Source organism: Pungitius pungitius, chromosome 1, assembly GCF_949316345.1.
Source record: "Pungitius pungitius chromosome 1, fPunPun2.1, whole genome shotgun sequence".
NCBI classification, from domain to species: Eukaryota; Metazoa; Chordata; class Actinopteri; order Perciformes; family Gasterosteidae; genus Pungitius; species Pungitius pungitius.
This window is the reverse complement of record NC_084900.1, coordinates 28208365-28227747: the sequence shown is the minus strand read 5'-3', so window position 1 is coordinate 28227747 and position 19383 is coordinate 28208365. Positions and strand designations below refer to the sequence as shown.

The 19383-nt window shown below is 41.2% G+C and overlaps 5 protein-coding genes across 15 annotated transcripts in view; 4 read left to right on the top strand and 1 right to left on the bottom strand.

Annotated features, from left to right (window-relative positions):
- Positions 1–8609, top strand: part of clstn1 (calsyntenin 1) — a 30042-nt gene extending 21433 nt beyond the window's left edge. For all 4 annotated transcript variants that reach the window (XM_037478115.2, XM_037478113.2, XM_037478114.2 and 1 more), the window contains 6 exons: positions 900–1144; positions 2193–2363; positions 2672–2817; positions 2953–3088; positions 3689–3873; positions 5165–8609. In XM_037478115.2, the coding sequence (XP_037334012.2) occupies positions 900–1144; positions 2193–2363; positions 2672–2817; positions 2953–3088; positions 3689–3873; positions 5165–5362 (1081 nt within the window). In that variant the 3' untranslated portion in view covers positions 5363–8609. The remainder of the gene's footprint in view (positions 1–899; positions 1145–2192; positions 2364–2671; positions 2818–2952; positions 3089–3688; positions 3874–5164) is intronic.
- A 137-nt stretch (positions 8610–8746) lies between these two features.
- On the bottom strand, positions 8747–11237 carry lzic (leucine zipper and CTNNBIP1 domain containing). Its single transcript, XM_037480209.2, has 7 exons — positions 11064–11237; positions 10637–10762; positions 10385–10520; positions 10172–10270; positions 9937–10032; positions 9655–9736; positions 8747–9496 (listed from the first exon to the last, which is right to left on the bottom strand). The coding sequence occupies exons 2-7, from the start codon at positions 10735–10737 to the stop codon at positions 9441–9443; spliced, it is 570 nt and encodes a 189-aa protein (XP_037336106.2). The 5' UTR covers positions 10738–10762; positions 11064–11237; the 3' UTR covers positions 8747–9440.
- On the top strand, positions 10803–15244 carry nmnat1 (nicotinamide nucleotide adenylyltransferase 1). Of its 4 annotated transcripts, none has more exons than XM_062564138.1 (5): positions 10803–10997; positions 11741–11863; positions 12336–12519; positions 13215–13339; positions 13982–15244. In XM_062564138.1, exons 2-5 carry the CDS (start codon positions 11749–11751, stop codon positions 14380–14382), a joined length of 825 nt encoding a protein of 274 aa, XP_062420122.1. In that variant the 5' UTR covers positions 10803–10997; positions 11741–11748; the 3' UTR covers positions 14383–15244. The 4 variants fall into 4 exon arrangements, with proteins under 4 accessions (XP_062420122.1, XP_062420127.1, XP_037336103.2 ...); XM_037480206.2 differs by lacking the exon at positions 10803–10997 and adding an exon at positions 11334–11474; XM_037480208.2 differs by lacking the exon at positions 10803–10997 and adding an exon at positions 11347–11664.
- A 612-nt stretch (positions 15245–15856) lies between these two features.
- Positions 15857–17425, top strand: rbp7a (retinol binding protein 7a, cellular). Of its 5 annotated transcripts, none has more exons than XM_062564156.1 (5): positions 15884–16097; positions 16239–16325; positions 16402–16454; positions 16646–16705; positions 16835–17425. In XM_062564156.1, exons 1-5 carry the CDS (start codon positions 15884–15886, stop codon positions 16904–16906), a joined length of 486 nt encoding a protein of 161 aa, XP_062420140.1. In that variant the 3' UTR covers positions 16907–17425. The 5 variants fall into 5 exon arrangements, with proteins under 5 accessions (XP_062420143.1, XP_062420140.1, XP_037336109.1 ...); XM_037480212.2 differs by having other exon boundaries at positions 15896–16097; positions 16604–16705; XM_037480213.2 differs by having other exon boundaries at positions 15936–16097; positions 16276–16454.
- Positions 17426–18210: 785 nt separating this feature from the next.
- The window catches only part of LOC134122255 (ubiquitin conjugation factor E4 B-like), a 4866-nt gene continuing 3693 nt past the window's right edge, over positions 18211–19383 (top strand). Inside the window, exon 1 of the mRNA XM_062560621.1 lies at positions 18211–18234. Coding sequence (XP_062416605.1) covers positions 18211–18234 — 24 coding nt within the window. The remainder of the gene's footprint in view (positions 18235–19383) is intronic.

Genomic DNA, 19383 nt, shown 5'->3' with positions numbered 1-19383 from the left:
AAAAGTTCTTCCTAATTTCCATAACAAAGAGGGTGCACATAAAAATAGACACAGAGCTGTAGGATTCTGCATTTTGTTTGTCAGTTATCTTTGATGTAGCTTTTTTGATGACAGTAATGTATTCAGAGACTAAAATATGAATATGCAAAACAGCATTACTTTTATAGATGATTCATAAACAGAATGCATTAGGACTGAAGATACTGCTGCAGTTTAACATGGCTGCTCATTAGCACATGCACACATTTTCATCAACACCATTTATTTTGGTGGATGGAGCAATTATCTAAATAGATGAAGAGAACATTTATAGGAGAAGAGATAAGTTTATATTCACAGGGAAATGGAAAATATACTCCTTTTCCCCATATGACTGTTGTACCTAAACCATTCACCATTCATGTGTTTTAATAAAAATAATATATTTTACTTATATAGCGCTTTTCAAAATACTCAAAGACGCTCGTTTTATGTATTTTTTCCATCCGGAAAAATAGTATAATATTACATCATATTTTGTTGTACTTACTAAACATATGGCCATATTTAAACATTACTACTTGGCAACATCTCACAAATAATTGTCTAATTCTTTCTATCTATTATAATTATAAATATCAATAAAATAATGCCTATACATATTACCGTCTTTGTGTATATAAGCAGTTGTGAATCCACAGTTTAATGCATCTGGCCGCAGGAGTCACGTTTTCTCTGGAACGGTAACACTCCGTCTGTTTTCTCTTCGCCGTCCTCTTACCTGAACTCAACATATATGAGATTATGGGGGCAGGGTACCTCCAAAACGCCCCTTCTTTTAAAGCAGAGAACCTGTGACTTCATCAAACTATGATAAAACATCCAGGTTCCCAGTTATTGAAACTCAAATCTTCTCCCAGATGCTTCAACGGGGAGTCCTGCGTCACAGTGCCAGATGCCGAAGGTTATGTGATGGTGCTGCAGCCAGAAGAGCCCAAGATCAGCCTGAGTGGCATCGACCACTTTGCCCGCAGCGCTGCCGAATTCGAGAGCCAGGAAGGCGTGACGCTGTTCCCTGAACTACGCATTGTGAGCACCATCACCCGCGAGGTGGAGGCCGACACGGAGTCTGAAGCGGCAGAGGGAGCTGATGACGACCCCACGGGTGAGAGAAGTGATCAAATGTCCCCTACAATAACGCCAGATAATGGTATTGGAGATTTGTAGATATAGCTAACCCAGCTAACCCATAGCTAACCCATTTCTCAGGGCATGGAGTGTTTTGTGAAAAATTTGTTCATCTGAATTTCTACTTCAGAACTAACACTTGTGTATCGTTAGACAAAGTGATACCGCAGCCGATGTGTGGGTTTGTTCTACCTGAAACACCAAATGTGAATGTGCAAAGGTAGATGGAACAATGGGTACAAAATAGCAGGTGATGGTGAGATATCATGCCTGCAGGCCGAAGGGATTAGGCACAGACAGAGCGAGAGGGAGGGAGAAAAGGAATAAGTTGTTTACTACTTCTCACACAGCCATCTGCTGTGTGCGCCGTCTTGTGTGTGAGCTAAGTCGTGTATAGACAATAGGCCTGACACAGATACAGGGAGATGCAGGGTCCTGGTGAACAGCAGGCCATATGGGACAAAGGGGCTTAGAGAGATCTGTGGCTATTACTTACTGTACCCTGCCCAACCTTCCACAACCAACCAACCAACCAGAGGTCCCAGCAGACCATTAAGGATCATATAATTGCAGCTTCCATGGATGCAAACTGCTTTTGCATGGAAAAGGATTTTTTTTTTAACGTTTTTTTAGTAAAATGGCTCAGCTGTTAAAAACAATAAAAGTATGATTTTATTTTATAGCAGTAGTTCATGATGGACCCCAGCTATCACGTCCACCCGCTGTATTGACAATGACTGTTTTAGCTGAAATATTGAATACCGTTCTATTGTAATACAAGAGAGAAATAGGCGATTGCTTTTGATAAGGCAAAAGAATGTGTGGCATAAACTAAACAGTTTCTCTATTTCTGCTGCATTGATTTTGATCCATGTTGTTTTTTTAATCGACCATCGTTTATTCCGACATGCTATGGGAGTTCAAAGCAGAATTGAGCGGAGGACTGTTTGTTAACAAACTTGCACTACAGGCCTGACATCCTGACAATCCTAATGCCCAATGTATGTTCTCCATTGCTCTTTCAGTCCAAGAGACGGTGGTGTCAGAAGAGATCATGCACAACCTGGACACATGTGAGGTGACTGTGGCGGGAGACGAGCTAGATGGGGAGCACGAGGGCCTGGAGCTGGACATGTCCCAGCTGCAGCAGCATGGCTTAGAAATGAGCTCCTCTAACCTTGGCCTCATCGTCACCGGTACACACACACACACACACACACACACACACACACAGCTTTCCAAACACATCTGTGATACAATGACAGTTTTGCAGAAGATGTCTGCACATGATTCTTTAAAATATGTTTAAGACCAACGCCTAACATACTAACAAATAAACAAACAAAAATTCTGCAGAGTGCAACCTTTAAGGACACATTTCTAAATCAGGATTTTTATTTAAATAAAATATTTAAAACATATATATATATTCTGTTTGAGGAAATGTTTTGGGGATTGCTGTTAAGATGTATCCTTTACACAAGCGCTCCCCTGTATGATGCAGGTGTGAACACCATGGCCAACTACGAGCAGGTCCTGCATCTTATTCGTTACAAGAACTGGCACACCGAGGCTCTCTTTGACAGGAAATTCAAGCTGGTCTGCTCCGAGCTCAACGGTCGCTACATCAGCAATGACTTCAAGGTCGAGGTATGACTGAGCATTTGTTGTGTGCCGCACTCACACCACAGGGGTATAAGCACTGCCCTGAGTAGTTGTGGTATATCTCACATTTTGGGACAAAACTTACATTGTTTTTTTTCTTCTGTTTTTTATTATTTCAAGGTGAATGTCATCCACACAGCCAATCCCGTGGAGCATGCCAACAATGCCATGGTGCAGCCAAACTTCATTAACCCTGTGCATCACGCCTCTGTGGATCTGTCCGGTCACAACCTGGTCAACGCTCACCAGGCCTCAGGTACTGCGCCATGGGAAATGTCCGGCTCCAAAAACCATACGCAATGTTTCTTCCTTTTGTCCTTACAAACATAATCAAACTCGTATTGTGCTTAGTCGTTAGTCGAAAAATGTTTAGCTTCTAGTGTGTCAAGCATTGCTCAGGGATAGATTACAATCTATTTGCCAGAAGTAGGGCACATATGAAACACTGCTGGTTTGCCTGTTTGTTTTTTGGCCTGTGGCTCAAGTTTAGGGATTATACTTGAGTGCTGTCTGTGACATCTGTACACATGGCCGTCTGAACTCAACCTTTTATTTCCTGGCTTCAGTAATCCTCTGGGCTGTAAGGCTCACTAAGCCTGCCACGCAAAAAAAGGCCCCTTTCCTGCTAATATGGAGCTGAGTGGATCAGGGTGGAGAAAGGCGAAGCTATTTAAGGAAAGACACACCTCAAGCTGCAGAATGCATTCATTCCGCTGTTTACTGAGAAGCCATTAACATCGGCGGAAGCCCTTGAAATGCCACATAAAGCCGCAACAGGGTTTTTTTCTGCAAACAGGCCGCCACTTACCTCTAAACTCATCATTTTGTGTTGGCTGGTGTGTTTGCCTCATCACAGTGGTACCCAGCGCCGCCACCGTCGTCATTGTGGTGTGCGTCAGCTTCCTGGTGTTCATGATCATCCTGGGCGTGTTCCGCATCCGAGCCGCACACCAGCGTACCATGACTGACCAGGAGAGCGGCAAGGAGAACGAGATGGACTGGGACGACTCGGCCCTCACCATCACCGTCAACCCCATGGAGGTAACAACCCCCACTGTGTGTGCAGGGAGGCCACATCTCATGTGATTAGCCAGTGAAACAGAGCTTCCCCTCTGAACAAGATGTGTTCATCTTGTTTTGCTGATGTGACTGTGGCCTTATCATTGATTGACAGCTCTTAGGGGGTTGGGGAAGATACTCTGAGAAAATCAAATCTCCCAATATTTTTTGAAGTTAACTCAATAAGGTTATTGAGAAATGTTGGGGCGAGAAGACTGTGCGTTTATTAATGTACCACAAAAAAAGAGATATTGGACAAATAATAAGAGGTAATTTGGACAAGGAAAATAATAAAACAGTTTGGTAAATTCAGAGAAATCCCTTGAAATGCCACATTCAAAACCAGAGAAAGACCATTCTTATGCCGTATTGCAGTATCCGAATCGATACAATATCAAAATATTGGCCCGCCGCCATCGCGAGTCACAGTAACCCAGCAACCAGCATCTTCACTTGATGGCTGGAGACGTTTCCCGGGGTTGTAGCTCACACGGCATTCATCAGTAAGGGTCCTGCGTCACTGAACCTCACTGCAGCAAAGTGAAAACCTAAACCAATAGAAGGAACTAGAAGAAGATAGTCAGTGGGTGTCAAGGTGCTTTGTAACTGCCGACGTTTAAATAAAGGCTGCTGCAGTACTTCAGCTACTCGAGGGAAGTGAACCAGTCAGCCCGAAATCCCGTCAGGGTTTGCAGTGGAGTCGTATTTAGTGAGCGCTCCCACATTTGTTGAAGTATTGTCTGCCGCGAGGAGTGGCCGCTTGTTCTAGTGCAGTAATTGGTGAGAAGCGAAACTCAAACAGTCTCCTGATTTTTTTGGTCCTTAACGTCACAAACCAGTGGCACTGGTTAACATGAGTGCGCTGTGTGCAGCTCACTGTTTCTAGTATTGATGTTAAATCTAAAGTGGCCCCCAGCGACGGCCACCACGGCTGGGACAAAGATATCTGTCTGATATCAGTTTATACCACGATATAGCAAAGTGTATGCAAAATCAGATATATCAAACAAGTCGAAGGGCTTTGTTTCACTGTTTGGTTTAATTGAGACAAAACACATGTTTTCCCCTTGATATTAAGGGCAATTTAAAAGCAGGTAGTAAAGAAGCGAGGGTAAATAAGGGGAAAGAAAGGCGGAGACTGGACACTCTGTGTCATTCTTACCTATCTAGTTGACCTTCGAAGCAGGATGTTCGTATCTTAATTGAAGATGTGAAGGAGTTTCGATCTTGAGTGCGTCTTCACAAACAGCCCCGCCCTCCATCTCTAATGCAGACGTACGAGGACCAGCACAGCAGCGAGGAGGAGGAGGAGGAAGAGGAGGAGGAGAGCGAGGATGGAGAGGAGGAAGATGACATCACGAGCGCTGAGTCAGAGAGCAGCGAAGAAGAGGAGGGCGCGGAGCCGGAGGACCAGCAGGCGGCCAGCAGACAGCAGCAGCTGGAGTGGGACGACTCCACCCTCACTTACTAAAACAACACACACACACACACACACACACATAACACTCAACACCAGCTCACACGCACGCAGGCACATCACCAACTCACACTCACTCAGATCCTCATACTCACTCCTCCACACACACCCCTACCCCTTACAAGGAGCCATGATGTGATAATAAATACAAAAATACAAAACACAAAATAAAAAAGCCAACAAAAAAGCGACATAAAATTTCCTTTCAGCATAGATATGGTCATGGCTTTCCTGTTGTTATCTCAGTGGTGGTACTCAGTGTAGTGTAGTAATCACCGGATTGCTGATTTTTTACAGTTTTACATTTTTTTTATTTATTATACTTTAATTCCCAGGAAAACTTGGCCTACAATTCTTCTGAACTGAGTGAGGAAGCCAACCCTGCACTTTTGTTTTCTCTCAGACGTAAAGCTTTCAAATGGAGCCTTTTCCCCCTCTGATTTCTTTGCGTGATGCTTTTAGAATTGTTTGCCGCTAATCTCACGTAGAGCTTTGACTCGAGTTTTCTCGATTTCTAGTCCATTTTGAACCTAAAGGATGCTTTTAACAACTTTTTTTATTCTTTTAGTGCATGAAAATATTTGAGAAGTCGTGTAGAGAAATAAATTGCTTTTTAAAGATTTTGTAAATATAATACACCATGTAATTAGTCAATGTGTTAGTGAAGGCCTACTCAACAGGGTCCAATATCTAAAACGACGCGGTTCGTAATGTAGAATATTTGTGTCACACAAGCTGCAGCACGTCGCTAAATTTCTGCAAAAGATGTTCATCATGCTTGTACAAAAATGTCTGCTACATGACGAGAAATCCAGGACTGTTGAGCGGAGGTTTCCATGACAAAGTGGTGTCCATTTTGTCTTTTTATTTTTTGCAAAGAGAAAAATGTATTATTTAGCTTTTTCGTAGGCAGGACCGGTGGATGGTTTCAGCTTCATACATGGCTTTGCTTTGCTTGCACAGGTGGCAATGTTCTACTCCAGGCGTAAGTGTATTTCATTCCCATTAGATCTCACTGTTGTACAGACGGGATCTTTTTCTTCAGATTTCCGAGGATGATTCAGATTAATCATACTCAGAAATGCTCATGTAAAATCTGCATTTTTGTGTGAAACGGTACCAACACGAGGCCATCAGAGGACTGCAGTGCTGTTGGGCTTGAAATATGGTCACTAGCATTTCTGCCAGTGAATTTGGACATTGTGAGAGAGAGAGAGAGATTTCCTCAGCAGCTTTAAAAGCCGTTGGTGCGTACCCCGCTGCTGCTGTGTGGACAGAAGTAGGCGAGGCAAAGCTCTACAAACTACCCAAAGAGCGGAGGAATGACAGACGCAGCGGATAGTGGAGCCCGGTCCAATAGGGCAGGTGCTGGCATTGTTTTGAGAGAGAGAGAGAGAAACGAAGGTACTTTTTGTTTTATTGCAAATTCATTTTCCTTGTCACGGCTATTTAACCGGAAATAATCATAATAAAGACGTATAGTGGATGCATTTTTAAACTGGTTCCAATTGCAGAACATGCAGTGTCATTATCGAGGAATTCCAGCGTAGGTTATGACTGCATTGTTGTAAAAAAAAAAAAAATTTAAAAACGGTTCGCAAATTCTTCTTCTTAAAATAAAATATTTTTTTTTGCCGTAGACCACTAGATTTTATTGTACATGTAACTGTACTGTAGAGTTGTTCTAAGATATTTGTTTACATTTGGTAAACTTGTTTTCCTTCTGGTGTCTGTATAAAGCTTATACAATTGATTTGGAAAATGTGTCCAACCTCTGTCTCTCAGACACTGTTGTCCATCACTGTCGTGTGTGTATATATATATATATATATATTCCACACCAGATGCAGATGTACCACGCTAAACTATCTGGTGTATGTCTCATGTGTTTGGGTACCAAGTCAAAATGTTATCATTTCCCAAACCTGGATGAGTTAAAGCAGATCAGATTTGGGGAATAAAGGTGAACAGAATGTGGCGTTACATTGGGATTAGAAATGTTGTTGTTTTGATTCTCATATTTAGCACAAGTCTATTGTCAGAGGCCAAAATTGAATTCATATACACATTCAAGGCTTTTTTTTTAAAGACCGTTTGCAGGCTTCTTATGAAGGTTTGACTTGCACAGTTGTTTCTTAGGTTCAATTAATTTATACTTTATAAACCGGTATGTGGTGGAATTTTAGTGAACAGTCTCCCCTCCATGAAAACTTTGGCTTTTAAAAAGGGGGCCAGGTCTGAGCCGGCTGAGATGGGAGTGCCTTTTTCCGGTAATAGCGCAATTAGCAGGTCTAACAGAAACACTCGTCTGTGCTCTTTTATTGAGGCAATTTCTTTTTGTTTGTTTTTTATTTGTATTTAATGCTAGATTTCTTAGAGCTGGGGATTACATCTGGTTTCAGTTCGTTGTAACAGTAGTCCACTGCTAGTTTTACTAAAAGTGAAAAACGTTTTACATAGATGTCATGTGTCAATGTTGATGTGTAGAGGACGTAGATCCATATTGTATGTTCAATAGATATTGTACTAAATATACAGTACATTATGAACTTGCTTTGCCAGCATACATGGGTATACTGTTAATTGACCTATTTGTGTGTAGTGGAAGCTCATTTTGAACGGCGTCCTATTGCCTGAGTTGTTGAGAAATGATTTTGAGGGCAGCATGAAATTCACAAGAACCACAGTATAAGCCGGTCAGAAATCTCTGTTTTCTTTACATCAAACGCTTAAGTCTATATTCCATCTATGACCACGGCTCACTGATACGTGCACACTGGATCATGAGTCAAGTCTCCAGTGACTCTGCCACCTCCAGTTTTCTGGGTGTAAAGCTTTCCCATCAGCCCCGAAGCAAAATGTGAGTTGGTTCAATTCAATGTCACTGCCTAACAAGCTGAAATGCAGCCATACTGTAATAACACTCAGATTTAAGGGGAATTTAATTTGCATGAACCACGAGTTTGTGTACGTTTCATGTGGTGTTGTGAGACAGGAGACGTGATACACTACTGATTCTCAGAATGTCTGTTTCACACGTCCACCACACTCCAGATATATATTTTTTTCTTTTCTTTTAAAAATGTGCTCAAAACTGAAGGTGACAATGTTTTCAGAACGGTTGAATGCTTCCTTTGTGCTTGTTGGAGCTGCTCTCACTTTTTTACCAATTCAAAGGCAAATTGTAGTGAAATTGATGCTTGCTCGTAAACAAAATAAAGGATGATGAGATGAGGTATGACTTCAGTCTCCTGTCTTTCTTTAACCATCATACTGTAGGTGCACAAGGCGTGTGCAATCAGCACTGTACCACTGCAAGTATATCAAATATGGAGCACTAGTGCCATCTTGAGGTGGAAAATGATCATATCAAATAAACACAGTGATGCTTTTTTTAATTCACATTTAGATCAACATGGCTCCAAAGCTCAACTGCTCCTTCCTGGTGGTTGAACGGCTGCTCTGATACGTATTTAGTTTGCAACCGCGAGGCCATTATTGTTTTCCAGAGTGAAGACCTCGTGGCCAACAGCACAGGCTGCGTGTGGTGATGCGAAGTGACTTGTGGTTAAACGTCCATGCAGACTATTCATTTAAACTGAAATCATTCTCATGCTGAAATGTGTACGAGAGCCTTCACAATGTGTGACAGATGGCAAATAATCCACCCAGTGGATTTCTAATCAGAATGCTGGCAAATTTAGGAGAAAAACAAATCTGATCAAATTGTTTTCCGTTTCCATGAAGACTTACAAAGAATATATCGTTTTTCAATCTGAAGGACGGGCTATAGTTCTGTTTAGTCATTCCTTTCCAAAAGTATGTAAAACATACATTTGTGTACATTCAACTTCGCAAATCCACATGCACACACCTATAATACAATTTCACAAGCCCCAGGACAAATAACATTTACAAAAGCTGAGGTCTATAAAAAAGAAACTTTAAAACGAGTTTGCATCTACATTGATTATTTACAAAAGCAATGATCAATTAGCACATTTCTTTGTTGGTAATAATAAAGACGTATTTTAAAGAATTAAAATGAACAGTGTGTAGGATTGTAGGATTGCTATACATTGGTTTTCACACCAGAGCTAGCTAAAGCCAGAATTTTGTCTTCAGAGCCTGAAAGAGACAAGACGGGGTAAATATTAATGTTATAACTAGATTGGCACAATCAAATATTTCAACTATACATAAAATATATGTGCGAGTATGTTAAATATTACATTATAACTGAAATAAAAAAACTGCTATCAGTGAAATCACACGTTTTTTCTCACCTAAGTTTGCGGTCACTTTTTCAAACTGGCTCAGAGTAGCTGTAGCATTTTCAGTGAGAAAAGTCTCATCCTCTGAAGTGAGCTGTTTGCAAAGAGAAACCAAAATAATGTTGTTAATTCAACCTTAGGGAAGACAATTCACATATTTTTATAAGTGAGATTCAAGTCTGTTGTAGCAACTCATGCATTGGCCTAATGACAGCTGACTAAAGGAAGCCGCGGTGACTCATGAGCACAAGCCTGTGAATCAACCACGACATCTCTACTGTGAGCGGTCCTCACCGTCTCTCCAAGTTTTCTCAAGGCTGTGAGGATTTCCATTTTCTGCTGCATGTACACATCCCGCGACAGTTTTCCCACTATAACATCCCGGTCCATCTGCGCAGAATATCACACACTAGTTGGACAACTTTCAAGCAAAGCAACGCACAGATGAACATGTGGGTGTGATCGAGCAGCAGTACAACTGTGCATTTAACCATTAGATCACATCAGGTCACCACATTGCAGGGCTGACCTCTGCTAGTCTGGTTCTCAGTTGACCCGGCTGCTTCTTAGCAAAAAGGCGGATCACCTCTGGCGTTTTGAAAGCTTGGCTGATGGCCGCCTGAGTTGCCTGATGAAGAAAGGCGAAAGAGTTTAAACTTGATTGTTTTAAGATAATTGTTCGATCCTCTTCAAATCACCCGACATACACGGTATTTGCACAAGATCAATGAATCGTCCTTACCAGCTGCATCCCACTGAGTTCATCCACGAGCGTCATGTCTCCTGTCATGATCTTCTTCAGGGAGTCATTGAATTCACTCAATTGTTCCAAGGTTTCTTTTTTTGTCTCTTCATACTCTTCGTCGTCCAATTCCTCTCTAGAATAATCAAAGAGATAATTAGTAAACTTAAGTGTTTGCTGTCTTAACGTTAGATCAGATGACTTGCCATCTATACCCGTCTAATTTGGTATTTCAGTAGAGCTTTTGAGCACCTGCATTCTTCCAGATCTTGAAGCTGCTGCATCAGTCTGTCGAGCTGCCCTTCCATATTTTGCCTCAATTTCCCAGTTTCTGATTTCCCCCGAGACGCCATGCTTAGTTAATGAGTCGTTTTCAACCTGTGGAGAACGCAAAAAAACAATCAAACAGGAATCTTACGAGACAGTGTTCATTGTTGCACAAATAACCTGTGACCTGGTACTACTTCATTGGAAAGGCGTTGTGGTAGCTAGCATTGCAACAAAGCCCTTCTACATTCAGTGGGACATCAATGGTATTATTAGGCTGCGGTCGGATCATTATACTGGAAGCTTAAACCTGTACAGCTTTAAGAGCAAGCGATACAGTTGTTAAGTAAGTAAATAAGTTATTCACGTTAGCCGACCAGCTAGCTTGCATGCTAAAAGAAAAATATCTCACCGTGACTCTAGACAGTTGGAAATTAGTTGTGCGAGTTAAATATCTGCACCAGCTTGACGAGTATACAGTAAACGTAGCTGTTTAAAAAAACCACTTTAAAGAATAGCTATTTTTATGAAGGGTTACGGCATAAATAGTTGTTGTCGACGCGTTTAAGGAGGTGCATTTGTGATTGTGAATGTAGCTTGGAAGAGTAGGTGCAGCTCTTTTCTTATTGGTTGATTGTGTCCAATCAGATTCCTCAATTCGACGTCAAAACCGGAAGTCCCCTATTCCATATCTGTCTGCAGTAGTTTGTCGTCTCAGCGCAATGCAGATTTTCAATATCTATCTTCCTCTGTGGTAGAAATCACTTCCTCGGTTGTCTGAGCGCAGCTTTGATTCGTCTGCTTGCGCATCCTGTAGCAACCGGTACGCTTGCGTTGCCTGTTTAGCGAGAAAGCTAACTCTGCCAACGTGTTTTGAATGGAGGGCTATTGAAGCTAGCTAGCTTCACCAAAACGCTTTAAGTTAACTTCAGTGGCTACTTCCGTTTTTAACTTGTGTAACTCCTACCACAAAGTTATTCACTTGCGGGTAAAGCGGGTGCTCCCCCTCGGAGGTCAGACAGCCAGGACGATATTTTGTATTTCAATCAAACTATCAGTCAGTTTTATTCTGCATATTTGCTGTTTTAGAATGAGACATGGACGGTCAGAAAATAACCACAGTGGTCCTGCTGGCCTGCGGGTCCTTCAACCCCGTGACTAACATGCACCTGAGGATGTTTGAATTGGCTCGAGACCATCTGGAGGACACAGGTTGAGTGACAGGAGAATGAAACCTTTGAGATATATTAGAGGCTAATATGCATGACTTGGTTGAGAAAGTATTTAGATACTTGACTGAAGCAAGGAATTCCTTAATGTAAACATTCCAGATTACATCCAGGACATTATGTCATGATGATCCTGATGACCGCTTGTCCCTGAGAAAAACATGAATAAGACCGGAAAATGTCACATATCATTACCCGAATGTTAATACAGATGCATAAATGTGTGAGGATGTATACTCTATGAACGCAGTTTAAACGCTCTCTTTTTTTGTATCTGTAAAGTATTAAGTAAATGTAGCTGTCAAACAAATATAGATGGGGAAAAAATGTCTTCCCTTGTGAAAAGAAGTTTAAAGAAAATGATAAATTAATCGAGTCATTTCACCCCCTTGCCTGAATATTATCTGCTGTGGCATTACTCTAAACCATGTGTTCATTCTGCTTTGCTGTCTAAGGCCTGTACAGGGTGGTGAAAGGCATCATCTCTCCGGTGGGCGATGCTTATAAGAAGAAGGGTTTGATCGAGGCCTGCCATCGTCTGGAGATGGCCCGATTGTCCACAGAGAACTCTGACTGGATCACAGTTGATTCGTGGGAAAGCTTGCAGCCGGAGTGGGTGGAGACAGCCAAAGTCGTTCGGCAAGTTTACACTGTCTGCTATTAATACCTTTGCTCTTAAAACGGTGTATGGACATCTTTTTAAGATTCAAAGACACTACCTGTCAGACATTTCCATATCCTCAATATGCTGTTTTCTATTATGGTCTAATTCTTCTTGGTCAATGACCCCACCTAAAGCCACCCACTCATCAAATTTCTAACAATATGATGTACTCACTTTACAAAGTCGTTTGGGTCATGAATGGTGTAATCTTCCAGTAAATCCTATATTGCAAATATATTTTTATTCATCTATGTTTTGTTAGTCTGTACGTCTCTTTACACCTCTTTTGTACGTTTAGTCTTCCAGGAAGAGGGGTCCCTTCTGAGTTGCTCTTCCAGAGCTTTCTTCCAAAGAGTTTTTTTTTCCTTATCTAAAGCGAGGACGTCATATGCTGCGTGTGATATTGGGCTGAATAAATGAAATTGATTTAACTCTTTAAAGAATTAAATGCCCAAGCTGAATAAATGTTTAAAAAAAGCTCATTTTGATGGATGAAAATGTATTTTGATTAAAATGAACTTATAGACATGTTAAGTGCAAAACTCAATCACAAAAATCATACATTTTTATTCCGAGATAAAAGACACTTATTTGCTGAAGTGTAATCCACAATATGAGATCGAGTTGAAGAGTTTTGTCTGACTACAACATTTTGACTGTATCATCTTAGGCATCACTACGACCAACTGCAGGCAGCAGAGCAGACCAACGATGACGTGGACACGGTCAAGTATGCAAAGAAGAGACGTATAGAGAAAAACAGTTTTGAGGAGTCATCGAATCGCACAAGGAGAGGTAGCCCATGTTTGTTTTTGCTTGCGTACTGTTCTTTTTTTAACTCCTCCCTTGTCCAATCCCTAATTTCAGACAAGTCTGATCCTGCCTCCATGCATGTTTTATTGTATTCAGTTCAACCCACAACAAGAGACAAAGGTGTCAGGGTGCGGTGGTGTGTGACGCGTGATTATGAGCCACCTATAGTAAGGACAGGAGAGCAAGTGTCACAGAAGTAAAACAACATTCTTTCCACTACTGACAAGTTTAAACTTAACGAATCGCTCACATGTGGCTGCGCTTTACAGGAGAATATAAATCAGACGCAAAAGGCCTTCAGTTTTAAGTTATAACTATAATTAATTCTTGATTATTTAGATTTCATTTTAAAACTGCATTGCACTGTTTGTTTATAAAAGTCATTCACTTGAATATAGCTAAAGTGGCAGTGACTAAATCATTGGAAATAATATTGAAAACACTCCATCTGTAATGTCTCTTGATAAATAATAGTTCTGGCTTTATAAATACTTAATACTTTGTTAGCTTCATTTTGGAGTATCCTGTGAGTGACCATTGTCTTGCTACTATTTATTTCATTTAAATCATTGAGTACCCTTGTTGGGATGTTTAAATTTGATAATATTCTTTCTTCATGCTCAGACGGCCCTCAGCTGATGTTGCTGTGTGGGGCTGATGTCCTCGAGTCCTTTGGAGTACCAAACCTGTGGAAGCAGGACGATATTGCGGCGATCGTGGGCCGCTACGGTTTGGTTTGCATCACCCGCAGTGGAAGTGACCCCTACAAATTCATTCATGAATCCGACACGCTGTGGAAGTATCGCAAGAACATCCACGTGGTCCGCGAATGGGTGTCCAACAACATCTCCGCCACGCACGTACGCCAGTCGCTTCGGCGCGGTCGGAGCGTCAGGTACCTGCTGCCAGACGCCGTGGTTCGCTACATACGAGAGCAGGAGCTCTACACCGCCGAGAGCGAGCAGAAAAACGCAGACGTGATTCTAGCCCCACTTCAGAGATACTCGGGTGCCTCCTCAAGCTGATGCAAAAACAGAGATGTTTGTTTCACAGTGAGAGCTTCCACCAGTGCCTTCTGCAAACAACAGTTGTTTCTAGACATGGGGGGGGGGGGGGGGGGTAAGGAGATAAATCTACCACCTTTCTGAGCAAAGTGAACTGCCTGGGAAGTCATCTAAATGTCATTGCTACTGGATAAATGATCTGGTGTCTTTTGCTAAATAAAATAACTCATGGAATACTTTACCACTGTTTACAGATTTTTACAATACAATAATTGATTGACCAATGAAACATTACCCAAAAGACTAGCAGAACGGATGAAAATGTTGATTTATTCAAAAATTGACAAATATAGTACATAAAGGCAGCATAGTGCAGAAAAAAAGCATGAATTGCTATTTTTTTTAAATGCCAATGCACATCTTCGATAACTGGCTTCTCCTCACTGTTTTCTTTTTATGGTGCGAGATTCAAGCCATCAGGTTGGACTGTTTATTGCTAAATGGTCCGTGAGTGGGGCATTTTGAATGGCAGTGTTTTGAAAAGGATAGCAGGTGACTTCACGTCTGATTCCTGTGTCTTATGTAGAGAACTGTGTGCAAATGTGCCATGTTGAATGAAAGTAATTGTGTCACATCACTGTGTTGGATTGAAAAAAAAATCCTGGAGTCCTGAAAACGAAGGTGGGATTAGCCATTTCTGGAACTAAAATAAACAACACCTCATCCCACATCGGGAGCTTTTTATTGCTGTTCTGAGAAACTACTACTATGCTCAGTAAAGGAAGTGCTACCTTTTAAAATGCTGTTTGTCTGCTGGGCGTTACTTATCTTTCAGCTAATCAACACTGATGGAGTATGATAAAAATAAAGACATTAACTGACAGTAATGTGTTGAAATTGATGTTGTGGAAGTAATGGTATTAAACTGCTATAAACGGATACAAATTCAAATTGAATGTTCTTATTAAAGGGGGTTTAGGAGTCTTGGAGGAAAAACTACATTAAGGTTTTCACAACTTACGTGTAGTTTGTTCTGTCAATCTGGTTGTGCATGAATTCTTTTCACGCTGCATGCCAGTGTAGCTGTGATGGTTAGTATTGCTTTCACATTCACACAGAAAGGTAACAGCAGGTGTTTGATGCCCAGGAGGTTTTCAGTTTGCTAAAAGATACTTATACTAATATTGCAAAACAAAAATCCCTTGAAAAAGTCTTTTCATTTGCAAATGAATTTTGATTATTACGGAGTTATACTTATCCTTATCAGTTGTTTTTAATAGATAAAGTTTTATCACATGAATCATTTGAGCTGCTATAATAAGTTTCTTGTGATGTGATTGGTTAAAAATACCAAAGAAGAATCACAATTAAGTGTATAATTGAGCATTTCATTTAACTGCAAGGCCAATATGTTTTTCCTTGGGTTTGTCTGTGAAATTAAACTGTGGAGCCAGGCCGATTGTGAACAGCGTATTAGTCAGTGGTGAAACCAGTCCGACACGTCTGGCCTTCCTTTTGCACCATGACACCGATTAAACTCCTCCTTCACGCTTACGCCATCCACGAAACAACCATCTTTATAAGCCAGGTCTCGCACAAGACATCGTCTATTCAGAGCTCCACATCAGCCCAGCAGTTTGAGGATAACAAAAAGGTCATCAAAATGCCAGCCAGCCTCTGTGGTACATGGGACATCATCAGCAATGACAACTTAGAGGGCTACATGGTTGCAATGGGTAAGTCCTTAAAGCACATTTTAATCCAACAACTTTCTCAGATGTTAAATCTGTCCACCTTTGTTTCAGTGCTTTTTTTTATGGGTATTCAAGTGTGAGTGAAATAATGTATATTAGCCCATGGGTGGGTTTGTCCCACAGATTTACAAACAAGGACATCACTTCCTCTACCGTTCAGGTATCAGCCCGGGTATACGAAAGATTGCCCTGAAGCTAAAGCTCAAGAAGGTGATTGAGCAGCTGGAGGACAAGTACGTGATCAAAACGGTCAGCAAGTTCCGAAACTACTCCGTCTCCTTTACAGAGGGTCAGGAGTTTGAGGAGTTTACCAAGGGACTGGACAACAGACAAGTGAAGGTAAGGAAAGGTGCCTGGTGATTTCCGTGTAAGCAGAACGATTGCAATTGGTTTGCAGATCATGTGACGAGTTTTACGTTTGATTTGGGCTGCTAAACCTGTTTCGTTGGGATCTGCACTCTCTCTCTTCTTCTCTGCCAAATGCGCAGTCACTGGTGAGGTGGGAGGGGATTAAACTGGTGTGTGAACAGATTGGAGAGAAGAAGAACCGGGGCTGGGCTCACTGGGTCGAAGAGGACAAGCTGCATCTGGTGAGAATATGAATTTAGTTTATGGATTTTAATCATAATTATTTCACACAATGCACAACTCTTAATTCACTGAAGTACATTACATTGCATCATACTGCATATTAAATATATAACATTTATGTGTCTTAGGAGCTGTACTGCGAAGGAGAAGTCTGCAAGCAGGTTTTTTTAAGACGAATGGGAACGAGTGAAGAGAAATGAAAGAGGTTTTTCTGAAGGAGTTACTCTGTGATGACCAGCATTGTGTGTTGGATTCACCACTCGAACCCCTGAACAGCTAAACCACATTAAATCAAATTGTATTGTGAGTGATTTACTCTGTTATGTAACTTCAATGCTAAGAGCAAGAACTAATATTTTTCCTCTCAATGATTTGGATTTTCACCACTAGATGGCAGGAGTACATTATATTTGTCAGATACTGTCTTTGTCTACACTGGTTTGTAGCTCAATGGTGCTGGGCCTCCAATAAAAACGAACGAATCTGTTCCCTTTAAAATAGCTTAACAACAGAACACTTTGTATATATATTTTTTGCGTTTCAAATATATTTCCTTTGCACTAACATGGGCTGTCCATCTGTTATTTGGTTGAGCTTTTGGTAAAAAGTCATGTTGCAACTGTAGATACATGTATATCCAATGTATTACAGTGTGAGGTGAAGGGTATATACAGTATAATGCAAACCTTTATAACCTAATAAAATGCTTTGTTATCCAATTGCTCATTTTTGTCATCATTGCTATCCTTGGTCCAATAAGCAAACATATCTTTTGAGTTGTATGCTACTAGAGTTCTCTCACTCCTAGATCCTATGTCATCATTCAATGATGAAGCTGGGATATGCCAATGGGGCATTATATTGAGCAGCAGCAGACAAGTTAAAAATACTTTTGGTCCATTTTTGCAGGTGAATTTATCAGAGGCTCTATGATTCCGATCACAAGGACTTGTGACAGCTTTAATGAGCAAACACCACTGAAGAGATCAACATTATCTCTTTGTAATGAAATTGTGCCCCCACTGAGTTTAGAAGGCTACGGTAAACATAAGCGTAATTTGGATTGACTTAGAACCGCTAGCAGTCAATTCATTAGTACTGCAAACCATTTGACACAAATATAATAATAACATGTGAAATATCACATTCATCTTTTGAGACACAGTGAAGCTTCGCACCTCCCCCAGTCATTAAATCACGTGACAGTACAGAACCAAAATGGCTGCCCTTATATTTTGACGTATAATAGCTAGCTACTTTTCTTTTTGTTTCATTCTTGGTAGAAATCTAGCAAACGAGAGACTTTTTTTTGAGGAACTGTATCCCGCAGCCTTTCGTATACCGGAGTCATAGTTTGTATCTTGAAGACAATCAAGACTGACACGTATTTGCTGATCGAGTTGGACAATGCACATCTAGTTCTAATAGAGGCTAGCTAGCTAGCTGGCTCTGGCTGGCACACATCAAAGCAGTTGAACGTGAAATAGCGGCTAACCTAGCTGCGATGGAGGAGTTGAGCGCAGACGAGGTGAGGCGACTCGGGAAAACGTCCCAATGGAATGCTGAATAATGGTGTAGCTCTGTTACGCTAACGTTATCATTTGGATCGAAATGTATTTCTTTCCATAGGACCTCATGTCAAATGGTTTGCCACTAGCCGACCTGCTACCAAAGCTAGCTCAGCGGCTAGCCTTGTTAAACTGAACAAATCCTCGATAGAATCCAACATTTGATGCGTGTCTAACACCAGCATAACGTCATCTACGTGCAAGTCGGCATACGCCACCCATAACATGTTTACCGAGAAGTAATTATATAGAACTGTGGGATTTAACTCTTAAGTCCGATATGGTTTTATGGGCTTCTGTCACCTTTGCCACTAGCTTTCGTTAATTTAAAATAGCCGGCGCAAAATGCTAACGTAACGCTATAGAGTCTGTGCAAACTGGCCAACGGATTACGTTGTTAAAATACAAAGTGACTGAATTAATATAAATGCATCCAATTATTTTCACATGATTTGTGTTTTCCTAAACCTTTTTTATATCATGACGGTGCTGATATTTGATTTGCCAGATTTCCTTACGGTAAGCTAGCTGTCAGTTGCTAACGTTGTTTTGCTAACAGCCTAAAATATAGCCTCGAAGACGACTCGGCATAAAAATAAAAAACCGGGCCACCATTGTGCAATCAACTGTTGGCCGACTATGTGGCCGCTGAGCTCTTCCACTTGGGCAACACGCATCGTTTTAGAAAGTGTTCCTCCTTTTAGAAAGTGTTCCTCCTTTGTCACCTTGCACCCGTACTTGGCTGCTCGGTCAACTCGTGCGCTGTTGTTTTTACTGTAGGAACGTCGGTGCTCTTCTGCCGAGTGGCACCAGACTTTGTTCATTGGGTTTGTCACATTGTTTGGGTTTGAATGAAAACCGATCAGTTATTTGTCTTTCGACTTATCAAAGATGCCTAATGAAAAGACGGTGATGTGCGTTTCTTGTCGTGTCGGGAGTTGATTGTGCCAATCGTTTAGCTAAGTATGTATATGTCAAAATATATGCCTATCATTAACATTTCAACTGTCCTGTTACAAAACAAGTTGATATTATGCAGGTCGGTAGAGTCACCATCCTATGACCCTTTAGTGAATATGTCAATATGCTGGACTATTATTCAAGATCCG

Excerpts from the sequence above, each read along its gene's own strand:
- lzic (XM_037480209.2), bottom strand. The coding sequence starts at position 10,737 with ATGGCGTCTCGGGGGAAATCAGAAACTGGGAAATTGAGGCAAAATATG. Across the intron at positions 10,033-10,171 it reads TGAGAACCAGACTAGCAGAG|ATGGACCGGGATGTTATAGT; the intron begins GTCAGCCCTGCA and ends TATTCTGCGCAG. Across the intron at positions 9,497-9,654 it reads AAAAGTGACCGCAAACTTAG|GCTCTGAAGACAAAATTCTG; the intron begins GTGAGAAAAAAC and ends TGTCTCTTTCAG.
- nmnat1 (XM_062564138.1), top strand. The coding sequence starts at position 11,749 with ATGGACGGTCAGAAAATAACCACAGTGGTCCTGCTGGCCTGCGGGTCC. Across the intron at positions 12,520-13,214 it reads GAGACAGCCAAAGTCGTTCG|GCATCACTACGACCAACTGC; the intron begins GCAAGTTTACAC and ends GTATCATCTTAG. Across the intron at positions 13,340-13,981 it reads ATCGAATCGCACAAGGAGAG|ACGGCCCTCAGCTGATGTTG; the intron begins GTAGCCCATGTT and ends CTTCATGCTCAG.
- rbp7a (XM_062564156.1), top strand. The coding sequence starts at position 15,884 with ATGACACCGATTAAACTCCTCCTTCACGCTTACGCCATCCACGAAACA. Across the intron at positions 16,098-16,238 it reads GGGCTACATGGTTGCAATGG|ATTTACAAACAAGGACATCA; the intron begins GTAAGTCCTTAA and ends TTTGTCCCACAG. Across the intron at positions 16,326-16,401 it reads TGAAGCTAAAGCTCAAGAAG|AGGGTCAGGAGTTTGAGGAG; the intron begins GTGATTGAGCAG and ends TCTCCTTTACAG.